This window comes from Chinchilla lanigera, unplaced genomic scaffold, assembly GCF_000276665.1.
Source record: "Chinchilla lanigera isolate Chin_1 unplaced genomic scaffold, ChiLan1.0 scaffold00059, whole genome shotgun sequence".
Taxonomy (NCBI): domain Eukaryota; kingdom Metazoa; phylum Chordata; class Mammalia; order Rodentia; family Chinchillidae; genus Chinchilla; species Chinchilla lanigera.
The window spans coordinates 13,073,896-13,092,382 of record NW_004955460.1 but is presented as its reverse complement, the minus strand read 5'-3'; the positions used below and the strand labels follow the sequence as shown (position 1 = coordinate 13,092,382).

The 18,487-nt window shown below is 52.0% G+C and overlaps 1 protein-coding gene across 1 annotated transcript; it reads left to right on the top strand.

Moving 5' to 3' along the window:
* On the top strand, nt 1-6,968 carry Znf853 (zinc finger protein 853; the record flags this gene model as incomplete). The annotated part of the gene is given in 3 exon segments (XM_013521244.1): nt 1-435; nt 973-1,090; nt 3,606-6,968. Coding segments are annotated over 3 exon segments (2,175 nt in total). The 3' UTR covers nt 5,651-6,968.
* Between the last annotated feature and the right edge of the window lie 11,519 nt (nt 6,969-18,487).

The window sequence follows — 18,487 nt, the reverse complement described above, 5'->3', positions numbered from 1 at the left end:
CAGTGGCCGCCCAGGACCTGTGTCTCGCGGCCCCGCCGACCCGAGCCCAGGCCACCCTGCGGGCCAACCTAGGGCGCCGGCCCGGGCCCTGCGGCGGGCGATGGTTCCCCGAGGGTAACCCTAAGCCCTGCGTCCGATCACAGCTGCTTCTGGCCCACGCCCCCACCGGAGAGTCTCCACCAACTTCTGCCCGGGAACTCCACTCTGCCCCTTCTCTTGGCCCAGGGCGACCTCGGCAGCCCTGACAGCGCGGACCCTCCGGAGTGCCCAGAAGGGTCACCCGGGATGGCCAGCGCCTCCCTAGGTGGAGGCGCCTTCGGAAGGAGCCAGCTGATTGCTGTGTGGCCTTCACCTTGCAGCCTCTGTTGACCACACCTCCCCGAGTGCAGGGGCTGCCTCCTGCCTGCCCGCCTGCCGCAAGAAATGCTGTCCCAGGTGAGGCCCTGGGGCGCCTCTTGTAGGAGGGTTTGCACTGACTTTGGAAAGGCCCAGGGGGTAGGAGTCAGCCTGGATGGGAAAGAGGGGAGGCCTGTATGTAGGGCCCCCTCTGCAGGGTGGGCTCAGGAGCCCAGGCAGGTTGGCATCCCCTGCCCTGGGTTATAGAGCTCTGGGCACCTACCTTCTCAGGAGGCTGGGGTAGCACCTGACACATGTGGCCTGCTGGTGGCCTTGGAAGGCTGGGTGAGCTCCCAGAGCCATCTGGAAGACAGGAGGCCTGGGAGACCAAGGGAACTGACTTCCTTTGAAGGCTGCAAGGGAAATGTGACATGGACACTCTCTCTCTTGCCTGAGAACACCCCCTAAATGTCCATCTGTGACTCTGGATCACTACCCTTGGAGGGCTGGTTCCCTCAGCATGTCTCAATGAGGAGTGGCCACTGGCTCTGTTAGGGCTAAAATAGAGCCCTCTGAATAGCCAGGAGAAGCTGTCACTTCCCACCTGAGCAGCTTCCTTCCTTCCTCTCAGTACAGCCGGCTCCCGGAGACCCCGATGTGACCGACAGGATGGAGCTGAGGCCAGCGGCAGAGACCTTTGTGTTGGAGCTGCGATGTCTTGAGGATGGGGGCCCAGGGCCTGACACTGTCTCAGGTGAGGGCTGGGGGAGGGATGATGAGATTTCCCCTGTGAGGGTCTTTTGACAGACCCCAAGACGTGGCAGAGATAGGTACTTTGGGGTAGTTGACAGCCTGCACCCACTCACATCTGCAACTTTAGCTGCCTTGAGTAACACCTGCATGTTGGCCTTGGGATTATTCCCAGGTGGCTTGGTCAGCCAGAAGTCTTGCTGGAAAGGGGACCCCCACACTCTTGCTGGCTGGAACTTGGTCCCAGGTGCTCCACAGTCAGGTGGCTCCATTGTCCTTCCACCTGGCCCTGGCTGCAGTCTCCAGTTTCCAGATGCATTCTGGGGCAGAAATACTCTCCCCTTTGCTGCTTGTACCTCAAGCATTGATTCTGTGGCTTTTCTCCCTTGTGTCCTCTACCCCTGCTCACTTGTCCTAGAACACTGCTTCCATCTGTTTTTCTCCACCTGATGCTTGGGGCAAATATGCTGCCAGTCTTCCAAGAGTGCTCCCTCTGAGATCCAGACTGGATGAGCCTTCTACTGTGGCCATAGTCAGGAGAGTCTGTTTCCTGTTGGGTGCTTTAAGGGCACTGATTAGGGCCCAGGGCAGAGTTAAACAGATCTTGGGAGGACAGACGGAATTGGAAGGATTTTGGGGACATGTGGGCTAAACAAAGACTCTTTTTCCCCTTCAGTACTGGGGATTGTACCCAGGGCTTTCACACTGAGCTACATCCCCAGCTATGCTCTCCCCCCCGCCCCCCCGCTTTTAATTTTTTATTTTGAGACAAGATCTTGCTAAGTTGCCAAGCTGTCCAGGCTGGACTTGAACTTGCTTGAACTTTTGCCTCAGCCTCCTAGAGTGCTGGGATTATAGGCATGTGTCTGGCTAGGGCTCTTCTGATTTATAAATTTAACTGACAAAAACCTTGCAAGGATGTACATATCAGGCAACACTTAAGTACATATTTGACTCCTTTTTTTCTGATACCGGAAATTGAACTTAGGACCTTGCACTTGCTAGGCACGTGTTGTGCTGCTGAGCTAAATCCCCAGCTTAAGTACATATTTACAAAATGCCTTTGATAAAAATGCTGGAATTTCTGCCCCACAAAGTCACAGTAGCCATGTTGCCAAGCTAGGTATGCAAGTCACACAGAGGTATGATTTGTTCCTATTGCTCCCAGAGGAGGTGGGAGAAAGGGGTGCCTAAGAGATATCAGATGGACTTCATGGCTGTCTTCATCTACCACCTGCATACCTCCAGCTGATGTGACCATGAAAAATGCATTCACTGATCATTAGCCTAAGCACGGGTCACTAGAAATATTTTTCTAAAAGAGGATTATATACATGTGGATATCTTTTGGTTTTATTCTATCAATATATTTCTGGAAAAATGGCCAGAAAGCAAAATTTTATCAATCAAAGTATGGCTTTCCATTACAAAATTTAAAATATGATCCTATGGGAAGAACATATGTTGAAATCAGATTTGGAAATAGAGAAATTTCCTAAGTTCACACCTGTAAAGATGAATTAGGATTTTCTGATAGTATAATATTAATAGTTAGAGAAACTGAAATTGCACATCATGCAGAAAGGAAAAATATAGTAATGGAGTAACTCTTGTGTTTGCACCTTACCCAGTACTGAGGCTCTATGTTTATCCTCTCTGGATTTCACAATATTCCTGAGAAGGATATATCTCCTTTTGCAAAAGGGGAAACTGAGGGTCCATGAAATAAATTGGTCGATTTCCACGAGCCTTAGTCCCTTTTCATTCCTGAATGCCAACCTAAAATACTTTCATATCTCAGTATTTCAAACAGAGCTAGTTGAATCCTGAAGATTTGCAGTTGGAGGGAGTTTTCAAGCACCTGCCAGGCTGTAGAGAATATTTCAGGCTCTTGAGCCTGTAGGGGGCAGGACAGCTCCTAATTTTGTAAGTCAGGTTCTGAAATAAGGGCTGCCCATCTGAAACCTGGCTTCACAATCACTTTGGTGATTTCTCAAAACTGTTTGTGGTAGCCCTTCCAGGCAGCTTTGAAGAAGTGCCTTATTATTTACAGAGAAGTTGAGCTCATTTATTGAAGGTGTGACTATCACTGAGGTCAGAGTTCAGCATGGGGCTCTTGGAAGACCTGGTTCTCTGATTTCCAGTGGATATGGATGAAGCACAAGGGACTTCACAGACAATGGTGTTGAGAGCCCTTGGCACATGTTCTGGTATAGGTGCAAAGATCTAAACTGTGTGAAAGGAAACCCAGAGAAGGGGTTAGAGTTGGGGCTCAGAGTGAGGTAACAACAGTCCCTTGGGCATATTTCTAATCCAGACTCCATCCTGAGCATTTCACTGTCTGCCATGCTGCCATGCTGCCATTGTCACTTGAGCTGATGCTTTTGGGTCTCGGCTGAACTCATTAGTGCACCCTTGACTGGCTGTGTGTGGGAGGGTGAGGGGCAGTTACGGGAACACTGGATGAGACAGCTGCCTGTAGATCCTTCTGTCCTGGCTTCCTGCCATTTCCACTACAGGTGGCAGTGGTGGGAGCGAGAGTCAAGAGGAGGAAGAGGGGAGCAGCAGCCCACAACTACGGGCAGTCTCAGCCCCAGGAGGGGCCACAGAGGAAGCCAAGCCAGGACAGCAGGAATTGCGACAGCAACAGTTAGAGCAGCAGCCAGAACTACAGCAACAGTCACAGTATGAGAAGCCACAAGAGCAGCAACAAAACGAACTACTAGAACATCAACCAGAATCGCAACAGGAGCAGCAGGATGGGCAACAGCAGCGGTCGCAAAGCCAGCAGGAACTACAGGAAAACCACCAACCCATACAACACCGTGAACTGACGCCACAGCTGCAGGTAATGCAACAGCATGGGCAGGTGAAACAGCGGGTGAAAGAACAACTGTTGCAGCAACAGAAACAGTTACAGCAGCACCAAGTGCAAGAGCAGCAGCAGGAAGGGGTACAGCAGCAGGAAGGGGTGCAGCAGCAGGAAGGGGTACAGCAGCAGCAAGTACAAGAGCAACAATTGCAGCAGCAGGAACAGTTACAACAGCAGCAAGCACAAGTGCAACTACAGCAGCAGCAACAGCAGGAACAGTTACAGCAGCAACAGGTGCAAGAGCAACTACTGCAGCAACAGCAAGTGCAGGAACAACTATTGCAGCAGCAGCAAGTACAAGAGCAACTGTTGCAGCATCAAAAACAGTTACAGCAGCGCCAAGTGCAAGAGCAACTATTGCAGCAGCAGCAGCAGCAGCAAGTATTACAGCAACAACTGTTACAACAGCAGCAACAGCTACAGCAGCAACAGTTCCAACAGCAGCAACAGTTCCAACAGCAACAGGAGCAGCTCCAGCAACAGCAGCTACTGTTGCTCCAGCAGCAGGAACAGTTACAGCAGCAGCTCTTGCTCCAGCAGCAGCAGGCACAGATCCAGCAGCAGCTCTTGCTGCAGCAGCAGGGGCAGCTCCAGCAACAGCAACAGGAACCTCTTCAACAGCCTCCTGCTGCATTGGAACCAGAGGAGGAGGAAGAGGTAGAGCTGGAGCTTATGCCTGTGGACCTGGCAGCGGAACAGGAGTTGGAGCGGCAGCAGGAATTGGAGCGGCAGCAAGAGCTGGAACGGCAGCAGGAGCAGAGGCAGCTGCAGCTCAAACTGCAGGAGCAGCTACAGCAGCTGGAGCGGCAGCTGGAGCAGCAGCAGTTGGAGCAGCAGCAGCTAGAGCAGCAGGAGGTGCAGCTGGAGCTGACCCCTGTGGACCTGGGCGCACAGCCTCAGGAGGTGCAGCTGGAGTTGACCCCCGTGCAACCTGAGCTGCAGCTGGAGCTGGTGCCCGCTGCTGCAGGAGCCAGTGGGGCTGCAGTCCCAGGGGCCCCAGCGGCTGTTGTGGTAGCTCCCCCAGGTTACGTGGTACTTCAGGAGCTCATGGTGCTGCCAGCCATGGCCACACCGGCCGTGGTGGCTATCCCAGGACCGGCGGGCAGTGCAGCTCTGACCCCCACTCGGCAGAGGCGGCGGCGCCGCGCGCGGGACCGGCCAACCATCTGTGGGGAGTGTGGCAAGGGCTTCAGCCGCAGCACGGACCTGGTGCGTCACCAGGCCACGCACACAGGTGAGCGGCCGCACCGCTGTGGGGAGTGTGGCAAGGGTTTCTCGCAGCACTCCAACCTGGTGACGCACCAGCGCATCCACACGGGCGAGAAACCCTACGCCTGCTCCTACTGCTCCAAGCGCTTCAGTGAGAGCTCAGCGCTTGTGCAGCACCAGCGCACGCACACGGGTGAGCGGCCCTATGCCTGCGGCGACTGCGGCAAGCGCTTCAGCGTCTCCTCTAACCTGCTGCGGCACCGGCGCACGCACTCGGGCGAGCGGCCCTACGTGTGCGAGGACTGCGGAGAGCGCTTCCGCCACAAGGTACAGATCCGCCGCCACGAGCGCCAGCTGCACGGTGCGGGCCGCTCCCGGGGCCTTGGTCTGCTGCGCGCATCTCGGCCCGCGCCCCCCAGCGGAGCTGCACGTGCCCAGCCGACCTCGGGGTCCGCAGCTTCAGCAGCGGCCAAGGCGCCCTGATGCGTGATACGTGTGCCTCAGGGATCGCAGAGCAGGGAAGCGCGGGGGACATGGGTTACCTTCCCCTGTGGATCCCTGAGCGCACACGTGTGGAGATGGCCGGACGCATTGCTCCCAAGTTTGTGGTCTCCTGGAATATCCTTGCGGGGAAAAAAAGACTTCCATCATCCCCCAGATTCCCTGAGAAGTTTCAGGTTCACAGATTCACACCCACCCCCAGAATTCATCCACGAAACGTAAGATAGCACGGGAAAGCCAATAGATAGGGCGCAGGTGGCCACAATGTTTTGTTTCTCCTGCGAAAAAATCAGACTTCGCAGAAACAAGAGTCATCTGAGAAAACTCCCTGTGACAAGTAATTGCAGTGGACCGAACACTACCCAGAGAATAAGGTATCTATATGGAGAGACACAGGGAGAAGATGGATCTTGGTGAGAAGTATTTCAAGGAGAAAAACGGGAGAGAGGTGTAGAATTTACCCGGACTAGATTGAAAACTGATCAAGGCATTGAATTGTCCTCTCGGTGGCATTTGCTTTGAAAACACTTGCTAGGATGGCAGTGCATCTAGGTGGATATGATTCTGATGGAAACGCCCGTGTTTGTAACAGTGTGCAACAGGGGAGGGGGGCAGAGTACAAAGAAGTGCCAGGAAGCCCTGCTCTGGATGGAAGGTAAACCTTCCTTCTGGGGCAGCCCAGGGTTCCGCTTGGGGCAGGCGCAGAGGAGTTCTAACCCTCTGCTGCCACGATCCCGGGTTCCCAAGCCCTCCTGTGGCCCCTTAGCATCTACTGGAGTAACAGCCTGTGGCTAACATAGAGGGCATTCTAGGGTTTTCTGCAAGGTGTAGAAGAGCCCCCCTCCCAAGAGCGTGGGACAGCCCTGCTCTGCCTCGGGTTGTCCAGATGCTGCTGAAGGAGTTGGCGCTTTAACAGCAGGGGCAGAGGTCTTCTGGACCAGGTGGTGGGAAGGGGCTGCCCGGCAGACCCTGCCTCCTGGCTGGAGGTGTGGGAAAAATATACTGGGGACAAGGATTGGGAGCAACAGGAAGGCTGTTTACCAAATAGTCTGGGGCAGGGGCTGTAATAGCAGCAGCAACTGCTGAAGTCTCACAATGGGAAAGCGGGTTGCTGGGAAGAAGTCACTGGCTACCTCTGGCTGCCAAACACTTCTTGCTCTACCTGATGTCCCATGTGTGGCTGCTTGATTCCTGCCCTCTTCCCTCCCTACTTCTCCTTTACTAACACAGCCTGCCATGTTTTACACATGTGTTGGTAAGTGAGAAACAAAACATGAAAAATAAATTAAAATGAGCTACAGTGTCTTGTCTTTATGCTTCTGTCCCTGGATTTGTCTTGCCCCAGGGGTTTCACTTCTAAGGAAGTTTTGTGGGGTGTTCTAGAGCAGGGCCCTTGGCCAGTCCTCACCCCACCTCTCCATTCTAGCCTGTGCGAGCTTGTCCAGGGAATGGGTTTATGCAGTAAAACCCTTATGGGAAGGACAGAGATCAGAAGGCAGATGCTTGGGGAGGTGGGTTTCTGCACCTTTGAATCCAGATGTGGTGTGAAGTGCTGGGCTGGGGTGGAACACGCCTCTGTTGGGAGGAACTTGGGGAGGGGAAGTCATGAGGCTTGTTATCCGCTTCCTGAGAGTCCTTGAGTCTCCCAACCTGGGGTGAGGGATTGTACTGAGCTACATCCTCAGCCCTTTTTTGAGATAGGGTCTTACCAAGCCGCCAAGCCTCAGCTTCCCAGAGTGCTGGGATTACAGGCATGCACCTCCATGCCCAGCTCCTTAAAAATCCTGGATTATCAGATTTAGCCAGCCAAATCCCTTTAGATCTTTTTGGTCATCTTATGCTCCGCTAGCCCCCAACTTTTATTACCAACTTCACTAGGAGATGGCCCTTGGGCTACTGGAAACTCTTGGACCCACCTATGTAGAAAAGCTGGATGTCCCTAAGAACTGCCTCCCCTCTGGTGACTGTGACCCTTAATGCATTAGAATAAGTATAGAGGGACAAGCCAAGTTCTCCTGCTTCTGGCAGGGAGGGAGCTTGCCTGCAGGATCTGATCAAAATTCTCAGGGTTTGCATTTGAGACTGCATGTCTGTGTGTGGTACTAGGGAGTGAACCTAGAGCTTTTCCACTAAGCTACATGGCTAGACTTTTTTTTTTTTTTTTGAGATAGAGTCTTGCTAATTTGCTCAGACTGAGCTTGAATTTGAGACCCCCTTGCTTCAGCCTCAGAGAATGCTAGGATTACAGGTGTGCACCACCACACTGGCTTAAGAACACTTTTGAACCTTTACTTTGCCTCCTCTCCTTCCCTGTCCCAGTCTCTCATTCTGATACCGCCTGGGAGCAAGTCCTACCCAAATCTCTCAGGTCCCTAGGGAAAGGACTGACTCTGCACATGGAGGGACAGGATTTCTCACCAAAGATGGGGTAAGACCCAGTTGCAGGAACCAGGAGACTGCACCAGCATGGACGCTGCTCTCACCAAGGAGCTACAGAGCATGCAAGGCAGGGGACAGTGGCCTTGGGAAGCTCAACAGGAGCTCTTCCCTGTGGTAAGCCAGGGCTCACTCTGGAGGTGCTGTCGTGGAACTGGACTCTGTCATGTCAATGAGGATGGCAGGATCCTGGACTAGCAGGGCCAGCTGTAATGGTTGGCTGCCAGGGCAAGGTGGACACGACTATGGAAGTGGGCAGTAAGGAGCTCACGGGAGTAGCATCCAGGAGCACAAACCCTTGGGGCTCTGTGGTGGTATGTAGTGACCACAGTGCTCCCAAGGCCAAGAGGGATGGGCAGCCAGCTCCTAGGGCATTGCTTGACTTACATATCCCACAAGAAAACTGAGTGACCATGAAGGACATTGTCAGTTTCCCCAATAGAAAGTCACAATGTCTGCCAGTTTCTAGATCTGAGAGAGTTCCCAGGTCCAGAGGAGCTGGGTTTGCTGGGAAGGAATTTATGATTCTACTGTCTCTAGTAAACAGGGACAATGATTTCCTCAACCCCTCCCCGGAGGGCCTGGAGCCACTTACCCAAGTAACATTCATGGGAGAGACAGGATGTCTGACCATTTAACCAGGGGCCCTGATCTTGCCAGGGTGAGGGTCTCAATCACTGCCTGAGACCAGAGCCCCCACCCAGCAGAATACTGAAGGCTGTGGGTCTAGAACAGGGTGATGAGCAGGATGAGGGGTATCAGTGACGACCCTACTGTACAGCACCCTCCTTCTTCAGTAAATGTTCCCCCACTGGAGTGGTATCAGCATGAGATGTGGGGTGAGCTACACGGGGACAGGAGCCTGGGCTAACACTGATTTTCTGCTCCACAACTCTCTGGGTGGAGCACCTGGATAGATGTGTGGGTTCCCCAACGCCCGGAAGCCCACATCTGCACCTTTTCCACAGGTGCTGTCCCTGGAAATGTCTCTGATGTGGTGGCTTGGGAAGACCCAGCTACTTCGCCTGAGTCTGGGACAACAGAGGCATCAGTTCTTCCCTGGTGTGGATCAGGTTTCCTGGGTGGGACTTGTCCCAAGCCTCTCTCCCTTCTTCCCCTTTCCTGCACTGTGGCTCTCATCTCATTATGTTTCCCAGAATGCCCGTCTCTGATTCTGGTTAAGGTCAGCCATACCAGGGTGCTTGCTTTGGGCAAAGAGGGTAGAAGAGCATAGAAGAAGACAGCTTTCAATGTTAGCTGTGATCATGTGACCAGTTACAGACCCGAGGGTTGTAATCGTTCTGAGTACTTTGTGTTTATGTTCATTTGAATTTCTTTGTTTATATGTTAACTATTTTTTCTCAATCCATCTCTAATTTCCCAAACATCTAACATAAAGGGTACTAACCATGGTTGGTTATTTATTTATTTATTTATTTATTTATTTATTTATTCATTCATTCATTCATTCATTCATTCATTCATTCATTCGTTTTGTAATACTGAAATTGAACCCAGGGATTTTTCCCCAGTCCTTTTTTATATTTCATTTTAAGACAGGGTCTCTCTAAGTTGCCCATTTGTGCATGAACTTGTGATCCTCCTGTCTCAGCCTCCCTCCCTCAGCTTGGATTATAGGTATGTGCCTCCATGCCTGGCTCCAGATAACTTTATATCTCAATATTTAAACTGAAGGAAATTTATTTAAGAAGCAACGTGTCTTATCTAGAAGAGGAATGGCATCATCCAACTATGGAGAAAGGAGCTTTGTGTCCTCTTTGGGGAAAGAATCCCTGTGGTTTTGTGTTTGCACCATGAGATGTGGGCTGGTTGCTTTATTTCGAGGTTAAGCGTGATTTGTTACTTTGGTTTCACATACACTAGTGGTTATTTTGTGCTCCATTTCCATGACAATTCTCTACCTTAGATTTTAAAATTCCCTTTTAAAAATCCCCATCATGCCAGGCATGGTGGTATAGGTCAGTAATCCCAGTACTGAGGAGGCTGAGGCAGGAAGATTACTTGAGTCTAGGAGTTGGAGGCTAGTCAGGGCAACATGCTGAGACTCTGTTTCAAAAACAAACAAACAAACAAACAAGCAAAAACTCTCCTATGGAACCACCTATATGGTGAGTATCATGGGAAAAAGCAATCTGATCACATAGTCAAAGAGCAGTACCTGCTGTGATTTCCCAGTGAACTGACATACTCAGTCCTCACATCTGAGCTGATGTCTAGGAGCTGGTGTGGCTGTGCTGAGTCACAAAGATCTTACACTGTCCCAGTTCCTTCATTCATACCCACAGAGACACTTTCAGGGCGGTGTCCCCCAGGGGCCCTAATTCATAGACTGGGAAGTGTGAAAGCAAAATGTAGACCAAAGCATAAAGAAAAGGAGTTTCACAGCTGACATGGTAGTGCATGCCTATAATCCTGGCATTCAGGAACTCCAAGGCAGGAGTATAACAAGTTAGAGCCAGACACTGTCTCAAAATAAAATAAAAACAGCTGGTGGTACGGCTCAGTAGTAGAACTCTAGCCTGCAGGGTGCCCTGGATTTGATCCCCAGTACTATACCACACACACACACACACACACACACACACACACACACACACACAAGGAGTTTAACTTGGGAAGAAAACAGTCAAGGCCTCAAGGCTGGCTCGCCAGTGAAAAAATGCAACAGGAGTTTTCACAAACCCAGCAAATTTACCAAGAATGTAATTTGTCTTAGTTTCTCATAATTTATCATGTATACAATGTTTGTAAAAGTTAAGCAAAAGGTTGTTTTTTGATGAGAGAATCAGAAAAGAGCTCAAGGTTTTATCTATTTTAGAGACCAGAGCTAGACAGAGGGATCCAAGTATGATGTCCTTCCTGCCCCTCTCTGAGGCATTCAGGCATAATAGTGGCCAAAGGGCTTTCTTGGCAACTAGGTGGTTATTTCTTTGGGCTATAGTTTGGACTACTCTGTGCCATGTTAGGGGTTTTCCTGTTCCCTGAGGCCTGACCCCAAAAGGCTTATCACAAAGTATAGATATCCTTGTCCCACTTTCCCACCTACAGTCCTCTCCCCTTCTTCTTTTCTAATTTTTTTCAATTATTTGAGTTATTTTTTCTGATATTTGGATCATAATTCCCCCTCCCCTTTCTTTTCTTCTTTCTCTCTCCCTTTTCTCTTCCCTCCCCTTCCTACTTGCCTTCTTTTCTGAGGATTGAAGCCAGTACCTCTATACTGAGCCACGTCTCCAGCCCTTTTTACATTTTTTACTTTTGAGACAGGGTCTCACTAAGTTGGTCAGTCGTCTCAGCTGGGCTCAAACTTGCAACCGCCCTGCCTCAGCCTCCCAAAGTCCTGGGGACTATAGGTGTGCACTGCCAGAGCCAGCTTCATCACTTCTCAGTAATAAACCTATATTCCATTTTTTTACATTATTTAAGGCATTATCTATTGTCTTCCTGAAGTTGTAGATGAGGATTTAGCACTACTCTACTATCCTTCAAATTTTTTTCCTGTATCTATTTACTTTCATTAGGAAGAAGTAAATAATTAGTGGTACAATAATATATAAATACAAACCAAGTTTGAATAATGTGATTTAAAACCATTCACTAATGATGCTTGCCTCTTGCTTCTAGCAGTGGGGCTGGCATGTTTCGAGGCCAGTGACCATGAGGGAATGCAGAGGAGGGATTAAGTTGTCTACAGCTGGGAAGCTGCCAGACCAGCCCCAGGCCTCAGGATGCCCTGACACAAGGACAATGACACTGCTGCTTGGTTGGACTTTCCTGGTACTGATGAACTCAATCCTCACAGGTTGTCCTGAATTCACTAGGAGAAGAAGCGATTTTAAAACAGTTTCATCAAAGTAAGAGAAGAAATCTAATGGGCAACAAGAAGGAGCACACATTTTTGTCTAATAAAATTGCCCTGTCTCAGCTGGGTGTGGTGGTGCATACTTATAATCACAGCACTCTGGGAGGCTGAGGCAGGAGGATGGCAAGTCTTAGTTCAACCTGGGCAACTTATCAGGACCTGGTCTCAAAATAAAAATATTTTTAAAAGGGTTAGAGATGTAGCTCAGTGCAAAGACCCTGGTTTCAATGACTAGTACCAATAAAACAACACAAAACAAAACAAAAACAGTAAAACAATGTCCATGCCTGTGTTATGTATCCATAAGCAGTTTGTAGGGAATGAGGGAGGGGAATATTCACATGTATTTGTGAAACACTTCACTGGGGGTGTTGTGGCCTGGTCCCTGCCCTGCCCTCCCAGAGAAGGCTGGAGGGCTGTATGCCATCCAGCAGGGGCCAGGCAGCTTCTCTGTGCACCAGTCTTCTTCTGTGGCGCACCTGTGGCTCACTTCTGTTGCTCACTTGTGTGGCTCACGTACCAGGCCTCTGGATCTGTTTGCAACCCGTGAGGCCCAGGATGTCTCTGCCCACATAAGTGGGCTTTGGGGCAGCCTGAATCCCCTCCAGGTCTGGCTTCTTGGCTAGGCAGAGCTCACTCCCACTCAGTTCCCAGGACTTGCACAGCAGCTGTCTCCTTCTACAGGAAGCCTTCCTGGCCTACTCCCAGGCTCCCACGCCATAGGGAATCAAAGGATCCTGGAATATTGGGATGCTGACCCTTGTCCTTGCTCAGGCCCCACATGCCCAAAGTGGGCAGGTAGCAGTAGTGCCACTCTGAAAAAAAAACAGAGCTGGTCAGTACTTCAAGTGCCAAAGACCAGTTTAATTCAGGACCTAGTGCAAAAAGGGGGAAGAGACTTCCCTATAGAATTTTTGGGCTCAATTCTGCACATGGGGGTTTATAGTCAAGGAGCCAGGGTATAGGCAGCTGTGGGTGGATGGAATGCTATTAAGCATGAGAGCTTCTGGGCAGACAGACTGAAGATGCTTGTGAAGGTAGCCAGGGTGAGCCGACATCGCCTGGGGGAGGTGGGAGCTGAGGGATTTGACTCCATGTTGAGGGTGAGGTTCTGGCTAAACTGACTTGATGGGATTTTTGCTATAATTGGGCAACACAAAGATGACAGGGAAGTTCACACGTGGAGAGCAAGTTTTGAAGAGCCCCAGAAGAGCCTGTGGGCCGGTGGAGGAGAGTCTTTGTCCCCAGGCCCTTGGTCCTCTCCTGTATGCAGTAGAGACCTCTCCCCCACCCCCGCCTGTTCTTTGTTTTCATTGCAGGGAGCTGGACTTGGCCTAACCTGCCTGGTGGACACTTGTGTCACATTTGTCTGCAAGCAGGTCAGGAGGGAGCTGTCTCTCCCCTCACTGTGACCACTCACTCCCACATGCCCTGAAGGTGTCTGGCTGAAAGATGTGACAGACTTGGTGCTTGAGGGACACAGGCATCCCAGGGAGGGCTGAGGCAGGAAGGACTGGCTCCATCTGGAAGGACAAGGAGCAGAAGGAGGCCTTATCTTTCACAGTGGTGTCAGGGATCACAGAAACAGGCCACATGGATGTTCCTAGGGGGACACTTCCCAATTCTGTTACCTTGTCACTATCCACCTAGACCAGCAGTCTTTGGATTGCCCCCTACTACCCTCCTGAAATCCTGGCCACTTCTTCATCTATTTTGGCAAATCATGACCCTCCTCTGCTGCCACCTCAGGGTCCATGGGACTTACCCCAAGCTCCATCTCCCGCTCTTGACTCAAGCCGAGTGTCCCCTGACTCACTATGTCCCAGTTTCTGGCCGCCTTTCAGGCTTGGCAGGAATGCTCCCTGTCTTGTGGAGGTGCAGGGACCATGTCACCTCAACTTTCTCTCAGCCCCTGGCCCAGAGCGCTCAGGCTGCACCTCATTGTCAGGACTTTGGGACTTGCTCCACCTCAAGCTTGATGCCTAGAGGTGGCAGCTGTGCCTTGCACTGCCTTGTCTCTTGTCCTCTAAGCCCAAACCAGCTTGTGACACTGGGCCGGAGCTCAAGCCAAGGCTGGATGAGCAGCTGCTGCCCTCCTGCCCCTGCCCACTTCTGCCCATGTGCCCTCGAGGGAGGGGAAGCTGCCACGCCAGTGTGGGCATCTGCCCTTCTTGTTCCTGCTTTCTCCTGCTCTCCCTAGGGTGCACAGATTCAGGTAGGCTTTGTCCCCATGCAGGCTGCCAACCCCCTCTCCTCAGCTCTGTAAGCAGCTGGTGGCAGGCAGAATAGGCCCTGGTGTGGGCATGCTGATCCTCCTCACTTCTTCCCCAGAAGGCCCACTGTCTGCTTTCAGTTAACATGGGGTGGAAATGGTTCCCTGCCCTTGCTATGCTCCAGCCTACGTGCCCTGCAGGGAGGCAGGTGATGGGCAAGCCTGGGGCATGTCTGCACCCTGGCCCATCAAGTCCAAAAGTGACATCAAATTCCTCTCCAATTTTCTATCATTGCTATAGGGGTACCAACACCATGTCTACTCTTAGGATTATACTTCTTTTTCTTTACTGGCGATGAAACCCAAGGCTTTTGCATTGAGCTACATTCCCAGCACCCTACTCCACTTATTTTTTTTCCTTCTTATTTTGAGATAGGGTCTCACTAAGTTGCTAAGTTGCCCAGGCTGGGCTGGAATTTTTGACCCTTCTGCCTCAGACTGCCAGAATGCTGGAATTACAGGTGTACACTACCATGCCTGGCTGGATCATACTTTTCACTTTTGTGGGGGGTGGGGTGTCCCATGATAAATTCAGATGCCCTGAGTCCCATCCCCAAGTGTGAGGGCAGGTTATTCACCCAGTCTGGACAGATGTGCTGGTCCCCACATGTTGCCCTAGACTGTTATGACCCAGCTCACTCTTGTAGGTCTCTCCCTACTGATATCCCATCCGTGCCCACAGCCTTGGGGCCCCCATGAGCTTTCTTGCCTCTCTCCCCACCTTTTTCAGCCCTGCTATCCCCCATCACATCCCTTTGCACATGATTCTTAGAGTAGGGTGAACCACGTGACCCTGATTTGAAGGTCTCCTCCAACCCCACCTCGCTTGGCAGCAGGGCCTGAGCTCCTCAGGGATTGTATGCAAGGCCTGGCACACAGCAGAGTGCAAGGCATGTGATTTGTTCTACCAAGTAAAGGAAAAGCAGCATAGGCGTGTGTTTGTGTGTGTGCACACGCATGTGTGTGTGCATAGCCTGGGAGTCTAGCCATAAGGCTGCAGACCTTGGAGAGAGGGAGGGTGGGGTGTGCTGTAGGTCCTAGGACCTACAAGAAGATGGAGCCAGAGGGACGCAGAGAGCAGGACCTACCTGGGACCGGGAGGTTCATGAACCCTGAGCAGTGGGGCTACACTGTGCTTTCGGGAGTATGTGCTGTGCACAAGCACTTCACATAGACACTGTAGGGTCAGGGAGGGAGTAGGCAGGCCAGGCCTGGATCCTGGGTCTCCCTGTGCAGAGCCAGGCAGAGTCCTTCCTGGGGCAGTGCCTACAGGCACCTGGGGCAGCCAGCTCTGGACTTAGGTGGCCAGAAGGCTCAGGGCCAAGGACATGGGTCAGGTAAGCATGGCCCATTTGGGACAGCTATTCACTGTCCTGAGCTGGGACAAAGATGACGCTGGGCCAGGGGGAGGGCTGTGTACCCAGACTCAGCCAAGCCGCTGGCAAGGCTCACTGCCCATGATCTGATCCAGGCCAGGGAATGCAGGGCCAGTGTAAGGGGCCATTCAGGGTTGAACGACAGGAAAATGTATCTGACTGTAAAACCAACACAGATGTGGAGTCTCCTATCTCATGGCGTAGGTTTAATTCTCACAGAATGGTGGGTGGCCCACCTGAGCACTCTGCTCTGGAAATTACAAGGCTGGGCCAGGGGACAGATCATCCAGGCAATAGCAGCCCCAATTTTGACCCAGGTCGCACGAACGTGGTAGACCATTGGGTCTTTGCTTGACTGTGGCCCTCAGGGTCGTGAATGAAATGAGCCTTGGAAACTTTGTGTGTCATGGTCAGGAGGAGTACAGATGACCTGCAGAGATGGTCTAGGGGCTACAGCCTCTCTGCTCAGCTTCCACCCTAAGGAAGTATTACAGAAGTTAAGTTAGACAGAAATTAATATGGAGTCAGACAGGGATTGGGCTCTCAAGGAAGTCAGCACAAAAAAAATAAAGACATCAGAATTGTGGCTGGAAGCAACCAGGCCTCAGGATGAAGAAGCAATAGCAAGGCCTGCATGGCTCCCTAGAGATAAACAGCAGTTTGAGATTATACTGTCATTAGCACCACCTGGTCCAGTGAGACCAGCTAGGCATCAGACACAGCTGTGTGACCAGCCTATCTGGACCCAAGCTCTCCTCCCTTCCCAAAAATGTCTTTTCTTTTTCCATGTACCCTTGCTATTTGACTCGTTTCTGTACTAGATCAATATTAGCTAAGCAGCTATATTTGTAGTTCTATAGGCTGATTGTGGTTTGACCCATGTTGTACTCATTTGTGACTTTGCTATATAAACTACCCCCAACAAAAGGCTGTGGTGGCCACCCATTTGGGACCCCTCCTGGAAATTCAGAAGCTATTCTTCTTCCCTTTATTTTTAATAAAACTCTCTTAACTTCCTCCTTCAGTTGACAACTTTATTCCTCAATGTTGTGAGACCACACATGTCATCTAACAGGTCAGGAGTTATATTTTTCCTGTATCAGAAGGACCATCAGCTGAGTGGGAGACTCAGACCCGAACAGACTGGAAGGGGAGGGTGGCCTGGGCGTCCTGATAGACTCTTGAGAAGGGAGTGGGGAAGAAATGGGTCACTGGGAACAGATCATGTGGGGACATGTGCAGGGGAGATGCTGGATGGTGTGGGGTCCCTGAGCGATGAAGGTGAGGGTTCTGAGACAGAGACTAGCTGCTAATTCTCTCCTATGGGAGAGAATTTCTTCTCTACCTGGCTCTGGACCCTGGAGACTGACCCCAGAGGGATGCAACCCTGGTTCCCTCCCTGCCTTCCAATTCCAGGTGGGTTTGGCCAAAGGGCAGTGCTGGCAGGAGATAGGGTGTGGGAAGGCAGGATTGGGGTCTTCTTTCCCCACCCTCACCATCCCTGTACAATGACAGTTCCCACTTGGTGAACCCATCTCTACACCTTCAGCTCACGGGAGGATGGATACCATTCTACCCTTTCCTCTCCTTTGGGCCTAAGGGGGGGCAAAGGCTGCCCGGCACTGGCATCTCCACATTCTGCTCTTTCTCTTTACCTCTAACACTGTTCTTGGTTAATGATTAATTTTCCTACCTCCCCTTCTCTGGAACCCCCTGGGGAAAATGCTGCTTCCTGCTGAACCTGCCAGGTAGGGTGAGGAAGGGTCTAAGCTAGGAGTCCACGGTTTGAAAGCTTGGATACCCACAAGACAAAGGGCGCCATGTGGAGGTGGCCTGGAAAAAATGGCGGGGAATGGTGGCCACTGGAGACAATGACAGCACTATCTCCAGGACAAGTCTGAGTGCTTCCTTGGCCTGAGAAGCTCACAGCAGGTGCTGGTTCTTGGACTAGGGAATTCTTTCCGGTCAGCCCCTCTGGTTGCTGCCCCCTGGAGAGTCTAAGTACTAAAAATAATGGTTCACGTGGGGTGGCAGCTGGGAGGAACCCCAGTCCACAACATTCCAGACTGAAAAAAGGCCGTGGACCTTTGTGGGTGCCAGCGCTCAGCATCAGACCCCAGCTACGTCCCCAGACAGGTTTGGGAAGTACTGTGGGTGGTCACTGAATTCACGGACCTCCCCTTCCCCTAGATCTTACCCGGCCTATATCACTTCTGTGTGGGCTATGCCCTCTGCTTCGACGGCCCTTCCCTCCCCTTCGTCCTGACCACACGTTCCTCCACCTACGGCCTCTGCAACTCCATGCCTTTCTACATGCGGCTGTCATGGTCCATGCACCCCTGTCCTTGCCCACGACTGCCCCGACCTACATTGGCTTTGCGGTAACAGCGGTTCCAGAGGGGGGTGTGGCGGAGCTGTGGGCACATCGCGCAGCTGCCCCGCCCATTCCCTAAGAGGGATGACCACCCCCTACCATGCCCTTTGGCCACAGCAGGGTCTGGCAACAGCAGGCTGGCCCGATTTCTCCCAACACGGGGGTCGCTACACGTCGTGGGGTCCTCGTGGACTGGTCCTGGTCCTCAGAAGGCGCCCCTGAATCCCGTAGGGAGGTCAGCTGGGTCCGAAGGAAGGGGTGCTCTGAGGGGCTGGACCCCCGTGGGCGTGCCAAGGGGCGGCCGACGGGGGAATTCGGGGTGGTGAGTCCCAGGAGCATCGGGGCGCTCGCCCGCTGCGCTCTGTTCTCCGCGCCGCTCTCTGGGCAACCCCGTGTGACCGGAAGTGCTCCCCCCGTGGGCACGAGCGGGGCGGGGCCGGCGGGAGGCACTTCCGGTGCCCACGCGCCGCCGCCGCCGCCG